Genomic DNA, 21,215 nt, shown 5'->3' on the forward strand with positions numbered 1-21,215 from the left:
ATCTTTTCATATGTCTCTTGGCCATCTGTATGTCTTCTTTGGAGAAATGTCTATTTAGGTCTTCTGCCCATTTTTGGATTGGGTTGTTTGTTTTGATGATCTTAAGCTGCATGAGCTGCTTGTAAATTTTGGAGACGGTTAGCAGGGTGGAAGGGTGGGGGGCAGGGATAGTTAGGGAGCTTGGGATTGACATGTACACACTGCTATATTTAAAATGGATAACCAAATAACCCAATCAAAAAGTGGGGGGAAGATCTAAATAGACATTTCTCCAAAGAAGACATACAGATGGCCAACAAACACATGAAAAGATGCTCAACATCTCTAATTATTAGAGAAATACAAATCAAAACTGCAATGAGGTACCACCTCACACTAGTCAGAATGGCCATCATCAAAAAATCTACAGGGCTGGGCTTCCCTGGTGGCGCAGTGGTTGAGAGTCCGCCTGCCGATGCGGGGGACACGGGTTCGTGCCCCGGTCCAGGAGGATCCCACATGCCGCGGAGCGGCTGGGCCCGTGGGCCATGGCCGCTGAGCCTGTGCGTCCGGAGCCTGTGCTCCACAACGGGAGAGGCCCGCGTACCAGAAAAAAAAAAAAAAAAAAAAATCTATAAACACTGGAGAGGGTGTGGAGAAAAGGGAACCTTCCTACACTGTCGGTGGGAATGTAAATTGGTACAGCCACTGTGGAGAACAGTAGGGAGGTTCCTTAAAAAACTAAAAATAGAGCTACCATATGCCCCAGTAATCCCACACCTAGGACAATATCTGGAGAAAACCATAATTCAAAAAGATGCATGCACCTGATGTTCATGGCAGCACTGATTACAATACCAGGACATGGAAGCAACCTAAATGTCCATCGACAGAGGAACGGATAAAGAAAATGTGGTACATGTATACAATGGAATATTAGCCATAAAAAGGAATGAAGTAGTGCCATTTGCAGAGACGTGGATGGACCTAGAGATTGTCATACAGAGTGAAATAAGTCAGAAAGAGAAAAACAAAGATCGTATAATATTGCATTTATGGAATCTAGAAAAGTGGTACAGATGAACTTATTGGCAAAGGAGAAATAGAGTCACAGATGTAGAGAACAAACTTATGGTTATCAAGGGGGGAAGGTGGAGGGGTGGGACAAATTGGGAGATTGGGATTGACATATACACACTATTATGTATAAAACAGATAACTAATGAGAACCTATTGTTTAGCACAGGGAACCCTACTCAATGATCTGTGGTGACCTAAATGGGAAGGAAATCTAAAAAAGAGTGGATATATGTATATGTATAACTGATTCACTTTGCTATACAGCAGAAACTAACACAACATTGTAAAGCAACTATACTCCAATAAAAATTAATTTAAAAAAATAAAAATAAAATGGATAACCAACAAGGACCTACTGTATAGCACAGGGAACTCTGCTCAATATTATGCAACAACCTAAACGGGAAAAGAATTTTAAAAAGAAGAGATACATGTATATGTGTAGCTGAATCGCTTTGCTGTACACCTGAAACTAACACAACATTGTTAATCAACTATACTCCAATATAAAATAAAAAGTTTAAAAAAATAAAAAGTAAAATGCAGGGTAACTGTCATTCTTTTCTTTGAACTACATATCAGAACATCTGTTGGGCTGAAATCATGGAGGTTTTTATTTCCTTGTAGTGGGAATTCATTCATGCCTTTATCTACCCACCCACCCATCCATCCATTTAACAAACATCCAATCATCTCCTCTGATTACTTGTAGATGAGAAAGACAAAGAATATGGTTTGAGTTATTTTGGTGCCAAACAAGATTCTAGAAAGAAATGCTCAGAAAAAAAAACAAAACTAAATAAATAACTAAAAAGAAAAAGGAGGGAGAAGGGGGGCGAGGGGAGGGGTACGTGGAGAGGAAACAGGAGGATCCCAGCAGGGGAGGGCAGGAGTCTTGTTTGCTATCAGACTGGGGTTTTTTTGTTTTTGTTTTTGTTTTCCAAGCTAAAAAATTTATTTTTTCAAAAAAATATATATTTATTACAGAAAATTTAGAAAATACAGATAAGCAGAAATATGAAGAAATCATAACTCAAATATGACTTGCCAAAATTTTGGCACTTCCAGATTTTTTTCTATGAAAAAATATCTTTAATTCAAACTGCAAGTATTATCTTCAAATACAGTTTTTACTTAATAAAAGTAATTCGTCTGACTGGGTTTTGATTTGCACAAGGAGCCCCTGTGTCTGAGGGTGCTGAGAAAACCCGCCCACCCCAGACAGCAGGGAGTGGCCAAGATGGGATGGGGGACAGGAGTCGGAGGAGTTTCGAGTTTCTTAAGCTCTACAGTCTGGATGCTGGTGTCTGAGCTATGTTCCTTCTCCTCCACCCTCACCTCCCTCCTCCAACACACAGGCGCAATCTTCCTAAGAATTCTGAGTCGGGAAGAAAGCAGGTGTCCAATCGTCCTTCCCCCTCCTCCGCACCCACACAGGCAAGCATCGGGTCTCCCTGCGCCCCGAGGGTCCCGGGTTAGCGCCTCTCACCCCAGGCTGGAATCGTTAGCCCATTAGGTTTGTCCGCCCTCCGCACCCCGGATCCCAGATTCCTGAGGTCCGAGTGCCCGGTTCTTCATCTGTAAAACTCCTCATAAATTGTGGTGTGACTTGAATATGCCCCCAAGACACGAAAGGAGCTGAGAACAGTGCCAGGCACCTTGTCGGTGCTCTGCCCGCCACCTGCGAACGTAGGTGAGTGGACGGCGCCCCCCAGCCCGGCGCAGCGAGTACCTGTCTTGCGTCCGGGGCTCCCAGCATTGCGCCCCCCGCTGCTCCTCCTGTCCTCTCCCGACCCAGCCACAGGAAGAGCCGAGCAAGCAGCCCCCAAGAAATCTGCGGACCCTGGCCCGACCTCTGTCCTCGTGAAAGGATAGGGGACTAACATCAATCGGGGCCTATGGTGGCCGCTATGCAACCCCGAGATGGCTGTGTAGACATTCCCAGTTTTCAGATGAGGAAACTGAGGCCCCAACCCAGTGCCAGCACCCCTGTATTCAGGCGCTCTGGTTTACAAACCCGCCTTCTCCCCCTTATAGGATTTCTTTGGGGTTTCTCTGGGGCCCAGGCGGAAAGTCTGGGGACAAGGGACCAGGAAGTTTCTCGATCCTGTGACTTACGCCCGGATCGGGCGCCCTACTCCGGCGCGGGTGGGCGGGGCGCCCAGACTGTGCTGCGAGGCTGGGCTAGGCGGCGCGGAGCGCGCGGGGGCTCCAGACCAAAGTCCGAGAGGGGCCACAGCGCGTCACGGATGGTTGCCCCGCCCTTTGACCCTCGGGATGCTGATTAACCAGGCGGCCAATAGGCGGTCGGGCAGAGGCGCGCCCCTCCGACGGCGCGGAACACAAGGCTCTGGAGCGCGGCTCCTGGGGGACCATGGAGAGCCCCGTGAGAGTGAAGGCTTGGGTGCAGGAGAACCGCGCCTCCTTCCTGCCCCCGGTCTGCAACCAGCTCCTGTGAGTCCCACGCACGCCCCCACCTTCCTGCCCTCTGTCCTCACCCCCTTCTCCTCCATCTGCACCCCTCAACCTCCAGCTCGGAGTTCGTCAACCCAGAAGCTTGCAGAAAGGGGGATGGCATTCTTGTGATGTTGAGGGAAGGGTGAGGCCGGGCTATTCCGGGTTTCACCACCTTCGTCTGTTCCTCTTTCTGGTGACTGCGTGCTGCCTTGACGTCTGAGGATGGCTGGGTGACGGAGACTAAAGAGATACCGATGCCAGACGGCAGCCCTGTCCCCCAGGGCTGAGAAACAGCGCTCCAAACCCCACTGAAATTGGGGGGTGGGGAGGATACCCCAGAATCAATTGTAGAACGGAGGCCTGGGGACAGCCCAGTCGTACACGCACACTCCGTTCAGGAAGCTGCGGGCTGAGGGCAAAGTCAGAGGGTCAGCTTCTGCAGGAGGATCTCCACTTGGTGCTCTTCCCAGGCCCCGCTTTGCAGCTGGGCGCTCACAGACCCCCACCAGGCCCTCCCTGGCCACCTCTGCCCCAGCACCCAACAGGGCTGACCGTCTTCCTCCGGCAGACCTCTGAGGCCCTCCCCTTTGGACCCTTCACCTCCTTCCCCCTCATTCGCCTGGGTGGCCCTGCCTCGTGTGCGCCCCAGCTCCGGGTTCACAGTCCTGAGTTTGCTGGGTCCGCTTAACATCTCCAGCAGGGCGGCTCCTCAAACCACACAGCTCCAATCACTAACACCTTGACAAGCCCGAGACTGCCAAGTGTTTTCACATCCTCTCATTTAATTCTCCAGCAGCCCCATGAGGTGGGATTTTTTTTTCATATCTTTATTGGAGCATAATCGCTTTACAAGGTTGTGTTAGTTTCTGGTTGTACAACCACGAGCTGGTTCAGGACCTCTCCCCTCTCATCCACTGCAGGCACCAGAAGCAGCTCAAAATCATGTTCGTCGGGGGTCCCAACACCAGGAAGGACTACCACATCGAGGAGGGTGAGGAGGTAGGCCGCAGACTGCCCCCCTCCCCCCCAACCCCGCACCGACCCAGCCCCGGGGGAGGGGACACTTCCCCTGCCAGGGCCAGAGCCTGTGGATGAGAGAGGCGGGTGATCAGATGACTGATGGGTGAAGGGGGCACAACTGAAACCACAGGGTAAAACTGCTGCCTCGAAGTTGTGGGCATCCAGTGACACCCTTGACAACTCCCGGGAAAGAGTCCAGCCTCTGCGGGTGTGAGAGGCTCCAGCTGTTGGGCATCAGCCCCCAGACACAGAGGCCGTCCATGCTCCGGGGGGGGATGCCCTGGCCCCCTCGCCCCCAAACCTGAATAATGCAAGATTGGCCTCCAAAGTGAGACCCCCTCCTTATCTAGAGGGCTGGGAGGCCCCCTCCTTATCTAGAGGGCACAAGACACATCAGTTGCTAGGAGCGATTTGATGGAGGGGTGGGCAGGTGGGAGGGGGAATTTGTACTAAATACCCTTCTGTACCTTGAATTTTGAACTGTATTTCTGTGCTATCAACCCCAAAGTAAACAAACAAAAGTAAACTCAAAGAAAAAAGATGGGCCCCCTTGAGAGACACAGATGGTTTCCCAGCTATCAGAATCTCTGGTGGCAAAGGTTCAGTATGGGGGGCCTGATGCTGGGGTTCAAGGTCCGGGGTTCAGCTTGGTCACCAGCCTCCACCCCCCACCACTGGTGTCTCAGCCGCAGCCGGGGACTGGAGGGAACATAGGAGAATCACTCGCTTAACAAGCATTTGCCGAGCACCTAAGGCGTGGGGGAGGGCAGAGTGAGGAGGACCCCGGGCCAGCCAACCCCTCGCCTCTTCCCGTCCTAGGCCCCGCCCCTCTCCCGCCACCCACTTCTCACAACACACCTCACTGGAGGCCGTTTTCCTCTGGAAAACGTCAGCAGGAAAATCAAAACTACAGAGAGAAGATGGGATTGGATTGGGAGTGGCCCCAGTGGGGGAGATGAGGCTGGTCACAGGGTCTTTCCTGCCTGCCTCAGTCAGCCTCAGGACCCCCATCTTGTCTTCCAGAGGCTTCCACCCTGTGAGCCCAGGTCTCAGTGCCCACCTCTCCCGTCTCCCTCCCTCCTTCCTCCCCTTCTTGCCCCCTACCACCTCTGTCCCAGCCCCACCTCAAGGTCTCCCCAAGTGGATGGGTATCCACTTAGGGGCCCAAACCAAACCCTGACTCAGCTGGGTCGCTGGTGGGTGAGGAGGGCTGGCTTGAGCAGGTGTCCCCACTCTGGAGGGACCCTCAGGTGGTTGGGAGGAATTTGGGAATTCCCCTCAATCTGTGATGGCTTGGTCCTACCTGCTGTGGGGGAGAGTGCCAGCCACAGGCCCTGGCAGCCACAGGGCTGAGGGTCAACATCCTCTCTGTCCCTGCCTGTCCTTGAATCTGAGGAGAGTCCAGGGGCCAGGCTCCTCCCTGGTGAGGGAAGGGAGTCACTGAGCCAAATTCTCCTCCTGGTTGAACTGAGGACTCTGCAACAGCCTTTCAGGTGCCCGGGCTCTACCCACCACACACACACTCCAGTTACCTGACTCCTTCCCTTGGGGCGCACAGGTGCGAGGGAGCCTGGGCTGGGAGTCAGCTGGACCTGGAGTCTGCCTCTTACCAACCATGTGATTTGGCAGGGCCCATCACATCACCTCTCTGAGACTGTTTCCTCGCAGCTCACGGGGGACACCGGCCCCTGGCCGGTGGAAGGTTGCAGTGTGGGTAGGGTATGTGCACAGAGCCTGGCACAGGGTTTAGGTGCTTAATACACATGGGTTCTCTGCACCCTCAGCCCCTCTCTGCCCTCGCCTGCCTGTAAGGCCTTTCCAGGCTGCGGAGGCCAGATTCGATCCAACGGCCAGTACAGTTCATCTTCTAGTTAGCCACAGGCCCCAAACATCATTTACTTCCAAACAGAGCATCATTCCTTCTGGATTGCCCGTGGCTGTTCGGGATTTTCTGCTGTTCAGCATCTGCACCTCTGCTCCAGGCTAGGCCTGGCCTGTCCCTCATCACAGGACAGGCCTCTAAAATTCCACTTTCTAAGATTTCTTTCTAAGTTGTTTAATGGCCACTAACACCTTGTAGCCTGCCCAGAAAGGGCTTGACTTTGGCCCAGACCATCGCTCCAGCCCTGCCGCCCACTCCAGCTTTCCCTGATATTTGTGGGGCCTAAGGGGTATGGCCCCCTCCCTAGAATTCTCTAGGCCTTTCCTCCTCTCCCCATAACCATGGAAGGACACCTCCCACATCTACAGACACATAGGGGCTTCCTCCCAGCTGAGGAGGGTTTGGGGGGAGTTTACAGGATTGCTCCCTAGAAGAGCCTGATAAGTTTTTTCTTATTTGTTTTAAATAACTTGCATGAATTATTTTTAATAATAAAAGTAAATACTGTTTATTGTAGAAAACGTGCAGAATATAGGAAAGACAAACGTAAATGTATACCTCGTTCATAATCCCACCACTCAGGGATGCCATGGTGAACACTGCCTGGATTATACATGTATGGCTACATAATTAGAAACCTGCTAGGTGTAGCTCTGAATCTTGCTTTCATATGATAACTTTAGTATTTTCCCATTTTATTAACAGTTATTCAGAGACATCGCTTTTAATGGCTGCATAATGTTCTCTATTTTGTCTCTATCATAAAATAGTGCCATTTCCCCTACTGCTATTATTAGCATTATTTTTGCTATCCCTTCCATCACTAATATTAATAGCTAGTAATAGCTAATATTAATAACTATGTGCTGGGTACCTTTGTGTACAGCACCCTGGGCCCACTTCACAGCAACATTCTGAGTAGATACTGTCATTTTATAAATGAGGAAACGAGGCACAGAAAGGCTAACTGAATTGGTCAAAAGTACACGGTGACCTGGCCGAGCTGAGGGCCAGGTGACACTGGATGCTATGCCTTTAATTACCATGTGCTGTGATAAAACAGCCATGTACGTCGGCCACGAGGCACATGCATTTCTTAAGATTTTTTTTTTATGTGGACCATTTTTTTAAAGTCTTTATTGAATTTGTTACAATATTGCTTCTGTTTTTATGTTTTGGTTTTTTGGCCGCAAGGCATGTGGGATCTTAGCTCCCTGACCAGGGATCGAACCCCCGCACTCCCTGCATTGGAAGGCAAAGTCTTAACCACTGGACCGCCAGGGAAGTTCCGAGCCAGGTGCATTTCTGATTCACTGAATCCACTTTCCTAGAGATGGAATGACTAGGACAAGCTGTAAGGTGGCCAACTGTCCTGGTTTTCCCTGGAATTTGACGGTTTCAGCGTGGAAGGTCCTGCATCCCAAGAAACCCTTACAGGGGTGTGAGCTGTGAAGGCTCTTCCTGCCCTTTGCCACATTGCCCTTCAGAGGGGTTGTGTCAGCTTGTCCTCATGTCAGACTGTAAAGCCACATTTCTCTAGTTTCCCTGAGCTCACTTGATTTCTTTTAGTAGACTCTGGGACAAGAACCTCTATCTCCTCTAACTCCTTACACGATAGTAATAATTATTATTAATAACACCCCTTCAACTATTGGCTGGGGCTCTTAACACCCGTGCAATGTGTGACTGGTAAAGAGAAAATGTGTCTTCCTCCTGCTCCTCCCAGTGCCATGGGTAATCTCAGTAAACACATTAATTAGGGACTTAGGATGGGATAAGAAAATGCGGTAGGAGCCCTGCGGCACCCGCTCCCCGCCCCAGGGAGACAGCAGGGGGCGAGTGCTTCCATCCCCAGAGCCCCCAACTCATCCCAGCTTCCAGCATCAAGTCCACCATTTACATGACCATTTATGTGTCCAGTCGACCTCCAGAGGGACTTGGACCAGCATAGCCCCATTCCAGGGCATCACTGTGGCCAGAGGAGCTAGCACTGGCTCCAGAGCTACACTCAGACTCAGGTCCAAACTGCTGCTCCAGGACTAACTGTGTGACCTTCGGCAAGTTGCTTCACTCTCTGAGCCTCAGTTTCCCTTTTTTCTTTTCTGCAGAATGGGGCTAATAATATTTTTGGAGGTTGTCACAAAGATTTCTGATAATGTACAGGCATACCTAAGAGATATTGCAGGTTCGGTTCCAGACCACTGAAAGAGAGCAAATATTGCAATAAAGTGAGTCACATGAATCTTTTGGTTTCCCACTACATGGAAAAGTTATGTTTACACCGTCCTGTAGTCTATTAAGTGTGCAATAGCATTATGTCTAAAAAAACAGTATACATACCTTAACTTAGAAATAGTACTGTTGGGAAAATGGCACCAATAGATTTGCTCAATGCAAGGTTGCCACAAACCTTCAATTAAAAAAAAAAACGCAGTATCTGGGAAGCGCAGTAAAGCACAGCACAATAAAACACAGCCTGTCCGATTAGGAAAGTGCTTGCCCAGCCCCTAGGATGCAGCAAATGGGTAGCTCTCCTTACCTGGCTGATGGGTCCCTGAATTGTCCACTAAGCATCTCAGCCAGCCTCCTGCCCTCAAGCCAGACACCACCTGTTACGTCCTGGGTACTTTGGTCATCACTTTAATGTCAAGGTATGATCCTCATGTGTCCCCAGCCCTTTTATCTGTGGCCTGTGTCAGGGGAGGCTGGGGCCTCACGTGAGAGCGACCGAGGTGCTCATGAACCCTGAGGCCTTCAGGAAGTTCCTCAGGTTTCCTGGTCAGAACTCAGGCCAAAGATCTGGAAGAGGGACTGGGGAGGGTCCAAGCCTGTCAGCTGTCCTTTGCCACAGGTGTTTTACCAGCTAGAAGGCGACATGCTTCTCCAAGTCCTGGAGCAAGGGAGACACCGGGATGTGGTCATTCGGCAGGGAGAGGTAAGGCTGGGCCCCAGAACAGGACCCCAGCATGTCCACTCTCCTGGCTTTTGTGGTGGTCTTGTGCTCCCAGCCTCTTCCTGCCCTCCTACCTGCCCAGCCTGCCTCGGCCCCGTCCTCAGGCACTTCCTCCTCAAGGCTGTCCATCTCAGCACAGCCTGACATCTCCTCTAGTTCCCGGGTGGAGGCTTGGAAGAGAGGGGGCTGGGCTGGACTGTGGTCAGCTGGGGAGGCCTGGGACGCTGCAGCACTGAGGCCTCCATGGGGGGCTGGCACCTTGTCCCCACCCCTGCAGATCTTCCTCCTGCCCGCTGGGGTCCCCCACTCTCCACAGAGGTTTGCCAACACAGTGGGGCTGGTGATTGAGCGGAGGAGGCTGAAAACGGAGCTAGATGCACTCAGGTAAGTGGGCCTGGTCTGGGGGTCTGGCGCAGAGATGGGAGGGAAGCAGCAGGATCCTAGATAGACCCAAGAAAGCCACTCAGCCACCGAGAGGGCTGGTGGCAATGGAGATCCTGCATTTGCTGGCTGATGGGGAGGGATTGGGGTAGGTGGTAGGGTGGGTCTGATGATGCTGGGGAGACGGGGTGTTCTCTGTGACCGCCTGGGAGCCCATCAGCCTGACACCTTCTGGCTGGGCCCAGAACATGTGGGATCTTAGTTCCCCGACCAGGGATTGAACCCACGCCCCCTGCAGTGGAAGCGTGGAGTCTTAACCACTGGACCACCAGGGAAGACCCAGAACCTGTGCTTTCTGCACTGAGGTCTGCTGGGGAAGGGCAGGGGGATGGATGCCAAAGTCAAACCCACCTGGCCCAGGGCAGCCCGGAACAGTGCTGCTTCTCCCAGCCTCCCACCCCAGAGCTGAGTTTCCGCCAGTACGCCCCTCTTCTTGTTTCTCTACCCCAGCTCATTCCACACCCAGCACTGACATTTGAATAACACTTACTATGTGCTGGCCACCGCTTTATGTGTATTTATTCCTTTAACCCTCACAATGATCCTATCCGGTGGGTACCGTTATGTACTTTACAGATGAAGAAACTGGGCCCAGGGAAGTTGAGTTTGCTAGAAAGTGGCCGAGCTGGCATTATAGAGAAATACGAAGTTAGGGCCGGGACCGCCTAGTTGGGAGTGTGAGTAAACACCAAGGAGGGGACGAATATGGGTGCAGAGATGGGTGCTCTGTTTCTATAGCAGATTTCTAGAACAGAGTTCCCATCTTGTTCCATTCAGTCACCCGATTATTATCCTCTGAAAGGAGGACTCAGCCTGTGGTTCAGGGGGACCCAGATTTTTCCAAAAGCTAAGCTATTTTTTAACTAAGAAAATTTAAATTTCCCAGCAAGTTACTGAAATCAGAAAACTCTGTTATAATGGACATTTTAAAAATGTCCACATCTTGTGTTATAATGGACATTTAAAAAATTCTTCCCTTTTTTTCTAATTACCAAAGTCATACATGATCAATCTTGAAATCTGGAAAAGTACAAGAAAGCAAAATGAACAAAATTAAAATGACTTGTCAGGTAAAAGGTAAATTTGATAGCATGTGAATGATATCTCAATAAAACAAAATAAAGAGAAAACAAGCAGAAAAAAGTCATCCCGCCAATGAAAGCTAACAAAGCACTTAGACGTCCATCTCATCTTTTTTCTATGCATATCTACACCTTACAACATTGCAGTCTTATTGCAAGCACGGGTTTGAGTTTTGCTTTTTTTTTTTACATATCTCTCATGCTATTAAATGCTTTGCAAAAACGCCATGTTAATGACTGCTAATCATCTAATCTACTGCAGAATAGCCTGTTGTAGAAATAGCTGCCTGGCCTTAAATTCGAAAATAGATTGTTGACATGGGGCTTTATATGGGGAGTCTTCAGTGATGGAGAGGACGGCGTCTTCAGTAACACTTTTACAGCAAATTCAATAACAGATTTCATCTGGCTGCTTTTGACCTTTAATAAAAGCCAGGGGCTCAACATTAAAATGCCACTCTGAAGGCAGTTCCTGGAGGGCATCAAGGTCCAGTTATGAGGCTTTCCAGTGGCCAGCTCCATCCCAGGATAGAACGTAGGGTGTCAGGCAGGGTGGATGCACTGTGTGTCTACAAACCATCGCCCATAAGCGGGACCATTTCTCTTTTTCAGGAGGAGCCGAAGAGCAGAGCTGGCCCGGCACTGGGAGCTAAGCTTGGGGATTAGGCATTCAGTCAGTAGATGTGCTGCATACACAGGGCCCTGAGGCCCAGCCCCGGTCTGCCCCCGCGCTCCTCAGGCCAGTGGAGCTGCACGCCAGGCCGGGCTGCCGGCCTGGGTGGGCCTCAGGGAGTCTACTAGAGGCTATGTGTACAGGCGTATGGACCTTCCTCCAGAGAAGAGGCCCAGCGCTTCGCTCCAGTTCTCAGAGCCATCCATGACCCCAGAAGAAGGACCCCCTCATCTGGGGGACATCTTCAGCACGTTGGTTCCTTAAGGTTCCGTGTGCTCTGACCTAGAGTGCCAGCACACTAGGGCCCGGATCAGGCTCAGCCTCAGCTTCCCCTTCTGGAAAAGCATTTGTCACTGATGCTGTGTTTCTAAGACTGTCTCCAGTCTGCCCTGCTTCTGCCACTTAGAGGCTGTGTAATCCCTGCCAAGTTACCCAGCTTCTCCCTGAACCTCGGAGTTCTATCTACTTTGTAAATGGTCAAGTTTGGGGAACCAGTAAGAGCTATGGGAACGGGGTCGGTAATAGCCCACCCACGTTGGGGCCACACGGGGGCTCCTGGGAGAGCCGAGTGTGGGTGAGCGTGCATCGGCCACTAGGTTGCGCTAACAGGATGAAGCAGGCCGTCAGCTCTGTAGGGCCAGCCTGGGCCCGGCCAATCACGAGCAGAGCCAGGCCCGAGGAAGGCTGCCCTGAGGACGTCCAGGTGGGGAGCTGGGTGCCCACTTTTTGCTCTGGCAGGTACTACGTAGGCGACACCACTGACGTCCTGTTTGAGAAGTGGTTCTACTGCGAGGATCTCGGCACACAGTTGGCCCCCATCATCCAGGAGTGAGTCTCCCAGCCCAGCCCCTGCCCTCCGCTCTCCTGAGGCCCCATGCCCTGGCTGGGGAGAGCAGACCCAGCCCAGCAGTGCTCCTCAGCAGTACCTGCCAGCCTGGAGCCATCAAGTCCAGGATTTAGGGAGAAAGTCTGCCCCTCCCCAGGGTGGAAAGCCCCCTGGGGAGGGGAGGGAAAGGATGGTGGATATACAACAAATTGTGTGAGGGCACCATGAGTGTGTGCGGGCTCCTGCACCCCGGAGTGTATGAGTGTGTGTGTGTGCGCGCGTGCGTGTCTCACTAGCCACTACTCTTCCCCCTTTGTGCCTGCAGGTTCCTTAGCTCTGAGCAGCACAGAACAGGAAAACCCAACCCTGGTAAGGCGACTAGGAACCATCTTTCTCCCCTTCCCCCTCCCTCCCTCCCTCCCTCCTTTTCCGGAGGAGGGTGGGTCTTGGGAGTCTCCTTTTGAGTACTCTGCCCTGTACCCAAGGCACAAGAGGATGGCACCAAATAGTACCCCCCATGGCTGCTTGGTCCTTGAGCTGGAGCCAGAGCCCATTCCAGCGATTGGGAGCTGGGACCCCTGGGAACTGGGCCCTCTGGGGCGGGGCCGGCGGGGCCAGAGGACGCTGACCACAGCTGTGCTGTGGGTGCAGACCAGCTGCTCAAGGAACCGCCATTCCCCCTGAGCACACGGTCCGTCATGGAGCCCATGTCGCTGGAGGTCTGGCTGGCTGGCCACCGCAAGGAGCTGCATGCTGGCATACCCCTCAGCCTGTTTGGAGACACCTATGAGACCCAGGTAACACAGCCCTGGGCCACCCAGGGCATCTGCCCAGCAGCCCCGGGAGATGGGAACTAATTACACATGGACACACACACACACACACACACACACACATACACACACTCACATGCCAGTCTTGGAGGTTGTGGACACAAGCATAGGTCTTCTTGTTTCCTCCCTGACTCTGAGAATGATGGCTTTGCTGTGAGTGGAAGCCCATGGAGGTTATGTGGTCCCCAGCAATCTTTCTTTGCCTTCGGAGTAGGGGGTTGCCGCATCCACTGAGAGATTCCTGGGGGTCTGGGGTCATCTCCCTGCCAGGATTTCCTGGGCCTTTGGCCAATCATAGCCTTGGCAGCCAGAAGGGAAAGAGATATTTGGGGGTGAGGGTTGGGTGGAGAGTTGCACAGAGAGAGACCCAAACAAGGCTTGCCTCCTTCCATTCAACATTTATTGAGTGCCTATTATGCTTCAGGCTTTAGTAGGAAAATAAGATAGAGTCACTGTCTCAGAGAGTGTATGGTCTAGTAAATGGAGAAGTTAATCAACAATTGCCACGATCATGTGATACCTTCTTTGGTAGAGAAGCTACAGGAAGCCATAGGAGGATAAAGGAAGAACCAAGCTGTGAGGGAAGTCAGGGACGACTTCCTGGAGGAGGTGATGTATAGGCTGAGTTTTAAAGCTATTGTAGGAGTTTGCAAAAGGAAAAAAGGGAGATGGAGAGCCCATTCCAGGTGAAGGAGAAGCCTAAGCAAAGGCATGGAGGCTTGAAACAGGCTGACATTGCAAACAGCTGATGTTGGGGAACCAGGACAGGGGAGTGGGGGCAGCAGATACAATTGGTAGATGGCCAAAGTAGCAGGCAGTGCCCACATGCTAGCAGCTCTCCTGGGCTGGGCAAGGTGCAAGGACGAATCCTGGAAACAAGAGAGCTTCACCCAAGTGCTGAAGCGGGGAGCAGGGGGTTGACCAGGTTACAGTGGTGTTTCAGAAAGATCACTGTAGCCTGAGTGAGGACTGGATCAGGAGGGCAAGTGTGGCAACGAGGAGACCTGCCAGGAGGCTCACGTTCACTTGTGCTTTACCGTTTGCCACTGGTACATCCCTTGGAGTTTGAATTAGATACCCCCGTGGAGGGGATGATCACTGGATGCAAACCTGCCCTAAAAGGCCCAGCCAGCCGAGCCCTGAGCTTACACAGGGCTGTGAGAGCCGGCGCGCCCCACCACGCCTCCCCCACCCCATTCTTTCACACCCCTCCTTCTCCCTGCTTCAGCTCACTCCAGCCAACATCTGCTGAGTCCCACTCTGGGCCGCTGGGAGCGTGGCCTGCACAGCAGCTGTGGGTTCCGGCTGATGCAGGTCAGAGCTGCTCGGCCTCCCTCTCGCTCTCATTCATCCCCTCCCACCTCCCTCCTCCTCCTCCTTAGGCCAGACTCCTAACCTCTCACGAGGAAGGGAGGTGGGCATCCTCTGGGGAGTTCATGCGTGTGTGCTACGTGCATCTGTGCTGTGCCATGCACACACACGTGCCTCGTGTGCCCCTGGTAGGCGTGCCTCCACATGGGTCAGCAGTTGTGTCGTGCGTCCGAGGGGCCAGAAATGTAGGTGGATGTGGAGGGCAGGCACGTGTGATCCCCAACAGCAGGTGGCCAGGGGGCCCTGTGGCCTGGGCAGCCTTCCTCTCCAAGGTCAGCTCTCTGCTCCGCACCTGGGAATGAGGCTGTGTTGCGGGCCCCATCCCTGCCCCACGCAGGCCTGGTGTCTCGGGGCCAGGTTCAAGGCCATCTCCCACGTGGGGCAGGATGTGCCGGAAAGCTCCGTGTCACTTCCCCGCAGGTGATGGTCTGCGGACAAGGCAGCAGCGAAGGCCCGAGACAGGACGTGGACGTGTGGCTGTGGCAGTTGGCAAGTGGGCCCGGGGTGGGGGGCGGGGGGGGGGGCACTGCCTCCTGCCTGCCTGTGAGGACCAGGCTGCTCCTGGGGTGCCCACAGCCCGGATCAGCTCCCGGGCCTCCTTGCCAAGGCTGACTCAGGGATGCTCGGACAGGTGCCGTGGCCTGACAGCCTCCATTTGTTTCTCCTATTCCTCTTTCCTAGGAGGGCTCCTCGGTGGTGACGATGGAAGGACGGCGCCTGAGCCTGACCCCCGATGACAGCCTCCTGGTGCCAGCTGGGACCGCGTGAGTACCCGGGGAGGATTTACCCCCAACTGTGGGACTGCCCATCTTTCCCTGGGATCCCAGCCTTGTCTGAGCCCCGCCCACCGGTGTCGCCACAGGTATAGCTGGGAACGAGGGCAAGGCTCCACGGCCCTGTCTGTGACTCAGGACCCTGCCCGCAAGAAGCCCCTGGGGTGACTGATCCTCATGCTGCGGGCCCAGAGCTGCCACAGGGTGCCCCCGAGCGCCACCCCTGCCAAGTAACTCTCTCAGCCCCACCGCTTCTACGTGCACTGCTGCCGAGTGACTCAGTGTCTCCTGGGCCGGGTCCTGGACATCACTGTCATCCATCCTCCTCCTGTCCTCTCCAGGATTGCCAGGTTCCTGGGGGCTGTAGCTCCCCTTCACCCCTAACAGCCGTCAGCCCACTGCCCTGCAGGGTTCTGCCGGGCGGACTGCTCCGAGGCCAGGGTCCTCTCCATCCCTCTGTCCACAGGCTCAGCGCAGCACCTGCCTGCTGCCAAGAAGGTCCTTAGTAAAGGCTTCCTGACAGACGGGCACCTATGGGTCTGCACACACACAGCCTGTGATCTTTGCCAGACACCTGGTGCTCCCATGACTGTGTGCGTGTGCAGGGGGGAGGGAGATCTGGAGCACTGGGTGACCGTAGACCTTGTGGAGGGTCTGTGATCGGCTCCCCCTGCTTGTAGAGAAGCCCTCATGCTGTATGTGTGGCTCCTCCATGCGAGCTCCTATGCCTGTCCTGCGGCACAGCTGACGTCCCTCTGCCTCTTTCTCACTTACTCTTTTTACGTAACTTTAAAATATAGCATCTGTTGAGGTTTCTCTCTCCAGTAACTGAAGTGACTTGTGCTCATTGTAGAAAACGTAGAAATACTAAAAACACAAAATCCCCCCAGCTGGAATAATACACAAACATTGTGATGAGCCTTCAGAGGGGCGTAAAGCTGTTCAGGAGCTTGGCAGCAGGGGGGAGGGCTGTCTGGCCTCCTCCCCCTTCTCCCCCCTGCTATGTACAGGCCCCCGTGGGGTCCAGGAGTGCTGGGAGCCCCGGACGCAGCAGTGGGTAGAGACGAATCATGCAACCTGCAGAGGGAGATCCGGGCTCGGTTTCATGGGGCTTCATTGAGAAGTTGGTGAGGGGTCGCACGTGGGGGGAACTGAAGCTGGATCTGGATGAAACAGGTCCCTGGGTAGAGTCAGCACTTCCTCCAGAAAACCTGGGTCTGAACCCTGCCTCCCCCGCCCCAGCCTGCCGGCTCATTGCTTCGATCCCCTCCACTGACAACGGCAAAGGAGACCCTGACTTTGCTGAAAGGACTTCCGGCCCTGAGGGATGTCGGGACCTTCACCCACCTACCGCTCTAGAGGATTTCCTCTCCTACAAGCAATGAAGAAACACCACCAGCCTCCCCCGAAGCTTCCACCGGTTCAGGGCAGTGAGGGCAGAGGCTGGGCGTGTGCCCGGGCTGCAGTGATGTGTTTCTCTGCACAGGAGCTGAGGACAGAACACACGAATGTCCCAGGGAGGCCCCCTGGGCAGGGTGCACGTGGCCACGAGAAGGGCCCCCTAGTGCCAAGGGTGGGCCTAATCCAAGACAGAAAATCACGAAAATTAGATCTCCCGTTTTTCTGAACACCGACTCTGTGCCAGGGAATTTGCTAGACGTTTTCACATACATGACCTCATTTAATCCTTACAGCTCTCCAAGAAGGTGGTAGCACCCCATTTTACAGATGAGGCTCAGAGAGATTTGGAAAGCAGGCAGCTCTGTTTCCAGCCCAGGCTTGTCTGTATTCAAAGCTCAGTCTGGTGGTCCCACCACCCTGCACCCCGTGGTTATGGCCTATCTGCCCTCAGCCTTGGCCAGTGGGAGCCCAGGGCAGCAGAAAGGCCTGGAGGATCTGTGGGAGAGGGGCCAACGGCCACTGCGTCTGAAACCCAGAGACTCAGAGTTGGCAGCACGCAGCGCCCTGCTGACCACAGCCGTTTGGCATGGAGGCAAGGGGGTGGGGCATGTCAGATCCCGGAGCCTGGAACCACAGCCCCTCTTGGTTCTGTCCCAGGTTACCAGGAGCCCCGGGCCCTCATCTCTGCTCGCAGGCCTGGTGCCATGGGCTCATGAGAATACCACGCAGAGGGGAGCAGGACTCGTACCTTATCTGAAGCCAGCCACAGCTTCCCACTCCCCTCTCCGCAGGGAGTACTGGGTGATGGCCGGCTAAGTGGGGTGGACAGTGTCAGGGAACCTCGAGGACTCTCAAGATTGTTCTGTTTGTGGGAGAAGCCCCCATGTCCCCAGGCCATGGCAGTGGAAACTTGGTAGGGGAGCCCTCTGCCTGTGGGATGTACTTCATCACGGATGTGGACTTGGGACCATCACAGACTTTGGAAGCATCAGGAATCTGAGAATAACGACAGCAGGCTGGCGGACGTACAGCAGGCTGTTCTCACCAGGCTGTGAGCACGACGGTCAGGGTGTTGACTGGACTCCCGCCTCCCTCTCCCAGGACGATGTCTTGTTGGCTCCACAGTCCCTGCTGCCAGAGCTGGTGTGGGCAGGGAGGCAGCCACCCAGTCTGCGTCTGTGATGGGGTGGGAGGGGTCCAGGGTGGTCTGCATGAACCGGAGGGCTCTGAGTTGCCAGGACAAGCTCCTGCCTTCAGGCAGGCCAATGTCTGACCACTCAGGGCTGTGAACACTCTCCCCAACCTCACCCCAGCTGGGCCTTCCTCCCACTTCAGGGTTTCTCTGGGCCTCCACTCACCCTGATGAGCCCTGCAGCCTCCTCCGCCAGGGGCAATGCAGATTCCAACGGAGGCGGAGCTTAGAGACCTCACACACAGGCCACAGGCCACCCGGTACCCGGGGAGGTACCCAGGGGAGGCGTGGAGGGAGGGAGGGCAGGCTGCAGGGTTCCCCTTTGCCTGCAAATGGGAACACAGCGTTTCTCAGTGGCTGCGAGGATGCTGAGGAAAACCCCAGGATACTGAGTCATCGCGGTGGCCGGCTGATAGCAAGCACTAACCCTTGAACACTCTCGTGCGGGGGTAGGATGACCGTAGAAACGTCTCTCAGACCCACGGTGCAAGCAGCCCATGGAATTTCATAACCTGAGCTCTCCCTCTCCCCTTCCTTCCCTCTCTCCCTCCTCACTCCCTCCCTCCTCCTCACCCTCTGCCTTCACCACTGCCTTGGGGTCACCTGGAGAGGCCCCGGCTCCCTGCCACCCGGCCTCCTCCCCGATGGTGTCTGCCTTCCTGGCGCCAGTCCTGAGCGTGGAATTTGTCCTGGGCCTGGTGGGGAACAGCCTGGCCTTCTTCCTCTGCTGCTTCCACGCGCGGCCCTGGACATCCAGCACTGTGTTCCTGGTCAGCCTGGTGGTGGCCGACTTTCTCCTGATCATCAACCAGCCTCTTCGCGTGGACTACTACTTCCTCCACGAGACCTGGCGCTTCGGGGCCACTGCCTGCAAAGTCAACCTCTTCGTGATCGCCACCAACCGCTCCGCGAGCACGGTCTCCCTCGCGGCCGCCTCCCTCGCCCGCTACCTGAAGGTGGTGCGGCCTCAGCACGTGCTGAGCAGGGCCTCCGTGTGGGCAGCCGCCCGGGGGGCCGGGTGACTCTGGGGGGGAATGCTGCTCCTCAACGGGCACCTGATCCCGACCACCGATTCCAGCCACTCCTGCCTCAGTTACCAGCTGGGCATCACTCCCCTGGCACCAGGCCCTGTTCGTGCTGGAATTCTTCCTGCCGCTGGCGCTCATCCTCTTTGCCATCATGAACATCACGCTCACCAGCCAGCGCCGAGGCCCGGACGTGCAGGCGGGCCCGCGGAGGGCCGTGCGCATGCTGGCCGCGGTCGTGGCCATCTACGCGGTCTGCTTCTTGCACAGTGTCATCTTCGGCAAAGCTTCCATCGTGGCCTTCCGCCTGCACGCCTGCTGCACCCTGGACATCTGCTCGCAGCTCTTCCATGGCTCCCTGGCCTTCACCTACCTCAACAGTGCCCTGGACCCCATGCTCTACTGCTTTTCCGACCCCAACTTCCTCTGCCAGGGCCGGGCCCTGCTGGGCCTCACCCAGGGCTGGCAGGCCTCCGCCAGCGACAAGAGCACCTACCAGCCCTCTGCCTGGCGCCGGGTGGCCTCTGGGAAGGTGGTGGCCGCAGAGAGGCTATAGGCAGAGGTGTCGCAGGAGATCTCGGAGGAGGGCTGACCAGGAAGGCCCTCCCAGGACGGGGGCCCTGCTGCGGTACCACAGGAGGGAAGACTGCCAGCCTCTGGGCTGGAGGGACAGGGTCACTCCCTGGACTGTTGCCAGCACAGGGTCCCTCAACCAACTGGACAAGGGACATCTGCAGGAGCCAGGTGGGTGGCAGGGAGAGAAAAGGGTCTTGGCTTGGAGTCGTGTGTCCCAGATGATGTCCCCAAAGCACAGAGCATGATGGCAGGTGGAGACAGGCAGGGGCTCCGGGACTCCAGCTCAGGCAGAGGGCCACACAGCTGCCCTGGCCCGGGCCGGAGCTGGAGGACTGCGAGAGCAGAAGTCTTGCTTTAGAAATTAGACAGCTGCATTTTCTGTCATCTCCAGTTTGTCTTTTTCAATACTAACAAACTTCCTTTTGAAAATGCAAGGCTGCCTCAGCTGTTCTAAGGAAAACCAGTAAGTTACATTTGGGTCCATCTGGCTCTGGCATCAGGAGGGTTCAAAGCGAGTTCCCCAAGATGAAGGGACAGTCTGGGGACAGAAGCAAGAACAGAAGCTTCCACATTGATCCTGGAGCCCTGGTGTGCCCTTGAAGTCAGAACGCTTCCCTGGGAGAGGTCCTCAGGCTCATGGGATGGGCTGCCCACCTGGATCCCTGGGAGGCCCCTGACTTACTCTCCTGCGGGACCACGTGAGGATCTTCAGCCTGGGAAGTTACCACCTCCATCCAGTTCAGGCTCCTGGCTCGGCTTGGATCCCCTCCCCTGGCTTTCCTCAGCCCCAAGTACCCTTCTCTGGCCCTGGAACCTGTGGTGGCTGCTACTCAACCAGGACAGGATGCTGGATGGGGTCAGGGGTCTCCAGGTCACCAGAGCAAGCTCACCGCCCTCCCCCAGGCCCAAAGCCATCTTGCCCATCTCTCCCCCTTCTGTTCTGTTCAATACGCCTGTGTCAGTGTCTGAGACCACCTGGGCTAATACATCTGTTGACCTGGGGCCCCCAGGCACAAGGCGTGCACTGGGCATGAATCAGGGGTTTCTCTGGCGGGGAGAGTGGTTGGCCCTGTTGTCCACAGCCGAAGTCATTGGGGGTGTGTGGCCTTCAAGGCTTCCGAAGGGCTACACAGAAGCCACTAAAGCCCCAAATATGCACCTCCTGAACACCATGTGTCCCCAGCCCTAGCCACCTCAGGAGAATGAACATCTGCCCCCAGTAGACATACATCCTCCCTGCTGCGGGGTACAGAAGGACCTGGGACTGGTTCCCTACTCATCATCCCAGCCACAGGCCTCTAGGCCTCAGATACAGGGTCTGACGATGAGGGCCAAAGCCCCTCTCCCCAACTGTTTTAATCCTCTTAGTCCAACCCTCTGACATTGTGGACAGGGATGCCCTCCCTCTGTTAAAAGTCCTCAGGAGTGGTGGCCAAGGCCCAGGAGGGTCACCCACATCCCGGGAGGGAAGCAGGTGGATGCCGTGTGGATGCTGAGGTGGGAGACAGAACGTGTCAGGCAGAGGGAGGTGGCCTGGGGGACAGGATGGATGGGTATTAAAACCTGGTGTGTCTCCGGCCATCTTCCCTTTTCTGAAAACTCACCAGCCGCTGTCAGAAACCCACAGAAATACTGAGAACCCAAACCAAGT

At 54.7% G+C, this 21,215-nt stretch overlaps 2 protein-coding genes across 2 annotated transcripts; both read left to right on the forward strand.

Moving 5' to 3' along the window:
* Window positions 1–3,374: 3,374 nt before the first annotated feature.
* HAAO (3-hydroxyanthranilate 3,4-dioxygenase) lies at window positions 3,375–15,918 on the forward strand. The gene is made up of 10 exons (XM_065891379.1): window positions 3,375–3,513; window positions 4,437–4,515; window positions 9,270–9,353; window positions 9,649–9,755; window positions 12,306–12,395; window positions 12,719–12,762; window positions 13,045–13,190; window positions 15,018–15,086; window positions 15,279–15,361; window positions 15,460–15,918. Exons 1-10 carry the CDS (start codon window positions 3,434–3,436, stop codon window positions 15,536–15,538), a joined length of 861 nt encoding a protein of 286 aa, XP_065747451.1. The 5' UTR covers window positions 3,375–3,433; the 3' UTR covers window positions 15,539–15,918.
* A 2,539-nt stretch (window positions 15,919–18,457) lies between these two features.
* On the forward strand, window positions 18,458–19,544 carry OXER1 (oxoeicosanoid receptor 1). Its single transcript, XM_065890831.1, is given in 2 exon segments — window positions 18,458–19,068; window positions 19,070–19,544. Coding segments are annotated over 2 exon segments (1,083 nt in total). The 5' UTR covers window positions 18,458–18,460.
* The last annotated feature ends 1,671 nt before the right edge of the window (window positions 19,545–21,215 follow it).

The sequence above is a fragment of the Phocoena phocoena genome, chromosome 14 (assembly GCF_963924675.1).
Source record: "Phocoena phocoena chromosome 14, mPhoPho1.1, whole genome shotgun sequence".
Classification (NCBI taxonomy): Eukaryota; Metazoa; Chordata; class Mammalia; order Artiodactyla; family Phocoenidae; genus Phocoena; species Phocoena phocoena.

What these genes read in the sequence shown, in the direction of transcription:
- HAAO (XM_065891379.1), top strand. Translation starts at nt 3,434, where the DNA reads ATGGAGAGCCCCGTGAGAGTGAAGGCTTGGGTGCAGGAGAACCGCGCC. An exon ending in ACATCGAGGAGGGTGAGGAG is followed by an intron (nt 4,516 to 9,269) that starts GTAGGCCGCAGA and finishes CCTTTGCCACAG; the next exon opens with GTGTTTTACCAGCTAGAAGG. An exon ending in CTGGTGCCAGCTGGGACCGC is followed by an intron (nt 15,362 to 15,459) that starts GTGAGTACCCGG and finishes GTGTCGCCACAG; the next exon opens with GTATAGCTGGGAACGAGGGC.